This window comes from Phalaenopsis equestris, unplaced genomic scaffold (genome assembly GCF_001263595.1).
Source record: "Phalaenopsis equestris unplaced genomic scaffold, ASM126359v1 Scaffold000228, whole genome shotgun sequence".
Classification (NCBI taxonomy): Eukaryota; Viridiplantae; Streptophyta; class Magnoliopsida; order Asparagales; family Orchidaceae; genus Phalaenopsis; species Phalaenopsis equestris.
The window spans coordinates 337,909-346,017 of record NW_018164670.1 but is presented as its reverse complement, the minus strand read 5'-3'; the positions used below and the strand labels follow the sequence as shown (position 1 = coordinate 346,017).

At 37.2% G+C, this 8,109-nt stretch overlaps 1 protein-coding gene across 1 annotated transcript in view; it reads right to left on the bottom strand.

Annotated features, from left to right (window-relative positions):
* Nucleotides 1-3,231: 3,231 nt before the first annotated feature.
* Nucleotides 3,232-8,109, bottom strand: part of LOC110023723 (NAC domain-containing protein 100-like) — a 7,634-nt gene continuing 2,756 nt past the window's right edge. The window contains exon 3 of the mRNA XM_020723269.1: nucleotides 3,232-3,615. Coding sequence (XP_020578928.1) covers nucleotides 3,232-3,615 — 384 coding nt within the window. The remainder of the gene's footprint in view (nucleotides 3,616-8,109) is intronic.

Below are 8,109 nucleotides of genomic sequence, written 5' to 3'. Positions count from 1 at the left end.
CTTCTCGAAGACATGGGATCAAATTACCTCAACAAGAGTGCAAGGGTACTCAACCATAATAGGGGAATTAATGTACCAATCTCTGTTCAAGTTGAGCATGGAGAATTGACAATTAGAATTGTTTCTCATGTTCTCACTCTTTGACTGTAGTGGAATCAACATAGTAGGGGCTCCCCCTCTTTATTTCCTTGGAGGGGAAGGAGGCAGAGCACTCGAGTCACTAACCAGAGCTTTTTCCTTTCAACAATGAGCCTATTATATAAAATTTATAGCCAGAGCTTTCCCCTTTCAACAATGAGCCTATTATATAAAATTTATAGGTTATTTCTCTAGCTCATGCTTAGATTGAGTCATAAGAGAAAGCAGTTAGCTTCCCCTCTCTCAGATAGTGGCAAGAAACTCTTAGTGATTGGTTGAGGAGTCACTAGCTCTGTTTCAGGCCCTTCCTCTGATGACTCAAACTCCTCAACATTGCTCTCCAGAACACTCAGGGTTTGATTATCCACTCGATGCTACACCTTAGAGTCCCTTACAGCCATCTAGGAAGTCTTAAATTTTCTCTCAATTAATGTCAGCTCTCTTGCTGAGACTCGTTGAATCACCATTGAGGTGTCAAAGATATAATATATCAAGTCCGCTCCTTCAGTACTTTCATCGACCTAGGCAAAGTCTGGGGGCACACCATCTAGGGGTGGCTTTCTTCCATGAATTTTTCCATGAAACCTTAGCCACCTCAACTACCTCGCATTGGGTCTCTTTGGCATCCAAATTGTCCCACATCACCGCATTCATACCACTTGCTCTGCCTCACACCAAGTCTGAGGAGGAACAAACTTCTTCTTATATACATCTTCAATCAAAATTATTTGAATCCTCCAATGACAGAATAAGAACCTAGGAAGAGTTAGAGTTTTCAATCCATGATCTTGTTATCAAATCCCATAAGCTAGAACTTCTTAGTCAAACTGAATTGAATGTAGCCATCTGGATCATCTTTGAAAGAGAAAGTATAGGAAAATAACTTCAAAGACCATGGAACCCCAACTTACCAACATCATATAATGTAGGTCATGATTGTCACTATGGAGTTCAGCTTGATCTGTGTTAAGATGACTTCATAGTAATTGATTATGAACCTCAACTCATGACATAATGGAAGATGGAGCCCCCATTGGATTTGGTCTCTATAAAAATTAAGTCTCCCTTGAACAAATTAGTTTCACAGTCATAACTCTTGGTGGCTTCAAGCGAAATCAAATCCTCGAAGACATGGGTTTCTTGGAGCAAGGCCACATCCATTGCCAACATGACTAACCTCACGAACACTAGAATCAATCTAAAGTTATTGGGTGGGTGCTTTGTAGACATACAAATGAAAGAAAAAAAAAGTGGATAAGACAAAGAAAGTAGCGAGTGAAGGATAAGAGAAAGTAGCTTGAAACTCCAATCCCTCGCCCCCAGGGAAGCAGCACCATCATACCTCTATTTTAAAAAAGTGTATCACATCAACATAGTTTTTTGAGAGAAAATAATTACAAAAATTAAATTTCATGTGAGAAAACATTAAACTCAAAATTTTATTCAAAAACGAAAAAAATTATAGTTGGTTCTTCTTCCGCTTCCATAGAGACAAATCCTCACATAAGCAGCTTTTTGCACAACACTTGAGCATCAAATTTAAATCTATCCACATTGTTAGCTTCAACCTTCCCTAGAAAATTGAGCAAGTTTCCCTAATGTCTGTTAGTGCTGGTTGAATGTCTGCCTGCTCCTCCCAAAGGGCCGCAAACTCTTTCTGCAACTCCTTTATTTCTTCATCCATTTGTTCATCAACAATCCAAAAGTAGAAGTCTTCCATCTCCTCTAGACGGTGAGCCAGCGACCTAGGGGACATCCTCTATCTTTTGTTGTCCTCTCCATGGGTCATTGGAGGACTAACCAAAAGGTTCACCACATTATCCTCACTCCGAGCTACCACCAGAGTCGTACAACCAATCTTAGAATTTAGCCCTGACCATCTTTCCCCAATGGTGAGTCGATGATATGGTCACCTCTTCTACATAAAAAAAATAATAAAAAGTACAAAAAAAAGACAAAATTTCTTTAACCATGAAGAATGAGTCTCCCATTTTAAGGAGCTAATCCATCTTAGTCATTTAAAGCGGCAAACTGCTCTCACCAGGTGGTTGCAGAGCTGTCACCATTCTCAATCCCTCAGCCGACGACGAAGCGGTCACCAACTTCTTGACCCCCAGATAAAGGGGTTGGAGTAGTTTTTCACGCACTAGGATTAACATTTTGGACAGAGCTATTGGAGGAGGTCGGGTCATTTTTCCTACAACCTGGCTGCCCGTTCTACTCCTATCTTCTACCTGGTCTTTCTCCCTCTAAAAACCTTGAAATGAATCAGACGACCTTACTTCGTATGCCGGATTGGTTGCCTTCTGCTTCTTTAAAGTCAACTTCTTCTTGTAGTCCTTGCCCTTTGGCCTCCTTTTAGAAATGAACCTAAGAAGAAACGTTATAAATGGGTGCTGGGTGAATCCATAAGTCTAAAGCACCTTCTTTCCCTCAGACACCATCTTCCTCGCAAACCTTTTGTCTCCCTTGTACTTCTTCTTTGCATCAGGAAGGGGCTGAGCCTCAGGCAACATAAAGGACCTTCTCAACACTTAACACAAAGGATCGTCTAAAACCAAAGGACCTTCTCAACACTCAGGTAGCAAAAAGGACCTTCTCAACATAAAGGATTGTCTAAAAATTCCTCGCACTTGCTGTTAGGTATGACTCATATACCAGAATTTGGAGTCACTTGGAGTGAAGAGGTGTATCTCTAGGAGATAAGTTTGTTGGGTGAGCGAGGGTGTGCTAGTAATTTTATCTGTGGGTTATGTCTATATATATGATGTGCAACCCTATGGGTATGTACTAAACTCCTCTAAAATAGTGAAATTTGCCACTCTGCTCCGGAGGATGTAGACATCTTTGCCGAACCTCGTTAAATCTTTGTGTTCTTCTTGTTTTGTGTCAATTCCTATTTTTATTTGCCTTATTTTCTCAACAAGCGGTATCAAAGCGGGGTTTTAAGACAGAGAATTTTTTAGCGAAAAAAGAAGAAGATTTGGCGGCTAGAGTTTCGATGAAGTTCAATTTGGAGGTTCAGATTCAGTGAAAGAGTGACTTTGGCTTCGAGGAGTCCAGCGAGGAATTCTATAGTGGAGTTCGAAGACTTCAGAATGTTTGGAGTTCGGCGACTCTGGATGACTTCGAAGAAGGAGATTTGGAATTCGAGCGAATGACGCAAGGTCGAAGGAAAAGTAAAGTTTGGAGTTTGGCTTTGGCGAAGTTTGTGAGTTCGTAACTAGGGCTTTGAAGAGTTTCGTGACAGGCCGGAGGGACCTCTGTCAGCGACGACAGCGACTTCAGCGACCAGGATCTTGAGAAAGAAGAATCTTGCGGGGCGATTCGCTCGACAATTTCCGCAAAAACAGGCTGAGGCCTTGGATCACGACAGGAAAAGGATTGCGAAAGGATCGTAAGTGAAGGAATTAAGCGCAAAAAGTGGTTCAACGTAACAGGAGAAGGATCATGACAGAAGACTTTGCGCGACTCCAGCTGGCAAATTCGCACGATCGAGGGTTTGCGACAGTAAGTTGACAGTCGAGTGGTTTGTCAGTTTTGCAAAAAAGAGGAGTTCGCGTACGGTTACTGTGAACAGGAGCATCATTTTGTAAACATAGGAGTTCGATCAGCGGAGTTTGCAAGTTTGTCGCAGGAGGAGTTGCGACAGATGGAGTTTGACTGAGGCGTTCACGAGAACATGAAAAGGCTTCGAGAAAGGTGTTTGCATTAGTTAGACCAAATTCTTTTGTACGAACAAGAAAAGTTTGCTGCAAGATTAATTTCAAATAGCAATGTCTAGTGCAAAATTCAAGATAGTGAATTTCGATGGAACCGGGAATTTCGTATTGTGGCAAATAAGGGTGAAAGATTTATTGGCACAACAAGGAAATTTGAAGGCTCTGCGAGCTACGAAACCTGATAATATGGAAGATGAAGATTAGGAAGAATTGCAACTACCAGCGACAGGTACGATACATTTATGTCTGACAGATGAGATTATGTATCATGTTATGAATCTGAAATCTTCAGAAGAAGTATGGAAGAAAAGAAGTATGAAAGAAATTGGAATCTCAGTTTGTCCAAATCTCTAACAAATAAAATGTATCTGAAGCAAAGACTGTATGGGCTGAAGATGCAGACAGACATTGATCTGACACAACACTTAAATGACTTCAATTAAATAATCACATATCTAGCGCAGATTGATGTGAGTATTGATGATGAATACCGAGCAATAATTCTGTTGTGTTCATTATCTTTCTCTTATGAACATTTGGTGACTACTCTTACATATGAGAAAGAAACAATTAAAATTGATGAGATTACTGCAACTTTGTTGGCTCACAACCAGCAGAAGCAGAATGCATAGTAATTGCTTATATACTAAGGGTAATCAGGATCGTGGAAGGAAGGAAGAGAATGAGAGTTCTAGAATGCGAATATCCAGGTCAAAGCCTAAATGTAGAAAAACGATTCATTGCTACAAGTGCAAGGAGCCGGGACATATGAAGAGAGATTGTCCAAAGCTCAAAAAGCAGTTTGATGAGAAATATGATGTATCTTCCAATTCTGCAAATATGGTAAAGTGTGAAATTACAGATTATAGTGATGGTGATGCACTTTCAGTTACAACAACTCAGTTGAAGAATGTATAAATTCTTGATTAAAGATACACTTATCGCATAACACCTAACATGGAATGAGTTACTTCATACAGGTTTTCTGATTCTGGTTTAGTCTATTTGAGTGATGATAAATGTTACAATATTGCTGATATTCACAAAGTTAGAATTAAAATGTATGATGATATTGTCAGAACATTATGTGATGTAAGACATATTCCAGATTTGAAGAATATTTTAATTTCCTTCGACACTTTACACATAAATGATTTTATTCCTAAGGCAGATGAGGATAGAAAAACTATCAGAATTGTTAAAGGTGCATTGACTGTGATGATAGGAAAGATCACTGCAGGTAATTTTTATAAATTGTTAGAGAGTACAGTTGTAGGTGGAGTTCACTCTATTGAATCATATGATGAAATTGTTGCAGATATGTTGATCAAGCTAGATACTATCAACAAGTTCTTACATTGCTTGGACAAATATTCATGTTGACCAAGCCTCTATTGAATTAATTCTGTTGTGTTCATTAGCTTGTTAAATGTTTGTAATTGTTAGACGACATTTTTGTCCAACCCACTTTAGCGTAAGAAACTCTATGATGTATTTCTCCTAAGGGGATGAATATTTGTCAAGGTGGAGATTTGATAGGTATATCTATTTCTCCTAAGGGGCTGGATATTCGCTAAGGTGGAAATTTGTTAAGTTTGACTCATATAACAGAATTTGGAGTCTCTTGGAGTGAAGATGTGTGTTTCTTGATTGAACAAGTGTGTCTCCTGGATAGACATCTTTGCTTAACCACATTAAATCTCTGTGTTCTTCTTGTTTTGTGTTGATTCTAGTTTTTCTTCGCCCTAATTTCTAAACACTTGCCATGAAGGAGTTGTAGGAACCGACTGACTAAAGCACTAGAAACAAAAGCAAGAGCGATGACAAGGCATCAATCATGATCTATTTATAAAGTTTATGGTCACAAAAATCCAGAAAGTACAATTATTAAATGCTCATATTATGAAATAAATGAATTTTTTTTCACATTTAATTCCCTTATTCTTATCATAACTGCATTTTCAAGAAGTAAGAAAATTAGAGAACTAAAATATATACATTAGATAATCATTTGTACAAATCTCGAAAAAATCTAAAGGATAACAAGTACAAAGAAGTACATTTAAGGAGGGCCAACTTGTGGAACATCAAGGGTGCACAAATGAAAAGCTAAGGGGCCCATGAGAGGAAGAAAGACTAAGAGTCCAACACCAAAAAACTAAGTGTTCACCAACGGAATACTGAAAGATATGCCTAACCAAGTGTAACCTCTCTGAGTTGAGGTTGAATGTCGATCGGGTGAAAACTGACCAAACCAAAGCCTATTTAGCTAAGTGGGGGCATCGACCTGTCTCTCGTCATAGCCACATTCAAGGGAAGAATGTAGATCACCAGCTTTCTCACAGACAACTCTGAGGACCCCATCCGAGGTCGAGAAATAGCCATCACATAAGCAAAAAAAAACATGAAGGATCGCCTCGACGAAGATTAAGTTACTTGTCGGATTGCTGTGATACAACATCTGTTCAAATATCTAGCATTTTTCTACCGAGGGTTCCTTTTCCAGGGATCAATAGCTGTCAACTTGACTAGTATAGTCGATTAGCGAAGCCAAGCTTCAATCAACTGCGTCACAAGTTGGCCGAATCAAATGCCTATATCTGTAGAATACCTAAAAGTTTATATATTTTCTTATATTATATCCCCTTCTTCTATAAATAGGAGACGTGGTTTCTCCAAAAAAAGACTAATCTAGTTGAGATTTATAGTCAAGCAAAAGATTACTTCCAATTTACAGGAAATGGTGTTATAAAAAATTATTAATAAAGATTTTAAGGTGGTAATGAGTGAACCTCGGGAAATAGAGAGCATGTTTCTTGTGCCCCACTGAACTGAATCCCTGTTCTTCGCTGAAAGAATTAATCCCTAGAACTTGCTGAACGGAATCCTCGCTTACAGAGAAGAAAATAGCCGCAACAAGCAAGCTTACGCGCGGAAGCAAAATCTCTCCTTCGCTTCTAAACCATTCAAAATACTCTGCCGGTTTCTTTTCAAAATTCATATTTTAATAAAGAGTATTTAGAGTGATGGATGATGTCAATGCTGACATATACATTATTACTTGAACCAATCGGAACATATGAATTGTTTGGGAACCATTCAATGAAGGCCACCTCAAACTTCTAAAGCCCTGATATAAAATGTATTGATTGAATCGAGGTCAGACATAACCAGGATATAGCGTAAATATGTTCAAAGACTTGAGACAACCAAGTTGGCGTCCAACTGTTCAAAAATTAGAAAAAAAAAGGGATAATTATGTAATTTAATAAAGGTCCTATTTGAAAATTTTTTCACTAAGAATATTCATACATAGATTAGAATGCCGATTTCAGTTGTCTGCTTTAAAATAATCTCCACCGTCGATCAGCGCTTCGGTGAGATTTTTTTTTTTAAATTTGCGTGTGAATCCCACCGAAAGTATTGATCGACAGTGGAGATCAGACACCGCATGCAATCTTTGCATGCGGTGTGCACGGAATAATTTTTCCCAACTACCACAATAATGAAAATAAACAAGAAGTAATGTTTTTATTTATTTATATATTTTTATTTATATTTTTATTACTATTATTTTTTTAATGTCAAGAGTTAATAAATGTGTTGATAGGAATATGTTTTTTTTTTTTTTTAATTTGAACTAAAACGAACAGCTAATCTTTTCTTCTTCTTTTTTAATCTATTCTGTTATTGCAGAAACTCTTTGCTATTATTAAACCTAATAAAATATTATTGGCGCAGAACATAATATTAATTATGTAGCCTTTAAATTTAATAAATTTTTAGCTCATATTAGGTTTTAATTAAGTGCACATCTTAACAAAACCTTAAAATATTTGAATATTTGAATGATAAAGTTTGACTGTAAAATAGGAGCAAAATAATTAAAAGTTAAATCTTTGCGCTTCAATTGATATAAAGTTGATACATTCAATACAAATTAATAATCTTTATGCCTTTTTTTCGGAAAAAAATGTATTACAAAATTAACAAATGCAAATTTAACATATTGTGAGAGGTTTTGATTTACTTTTCATCTTTCACCTCTCCATGATAACAGATATCAACATCTTATTATTGCAATAACAAAATGTCCATTTCACAGATAAATTTAAATGTTCATATAACATTTTCAGCTGTCAACATGAAGAATTTTGAAAGCTTCCGTGTTGTATCATTAAAAGAAAAAAAAATCTATAATCTTCCTCTAACCTTAAGAACATAAGAAAAAGAAAAAAAAAATTTAATG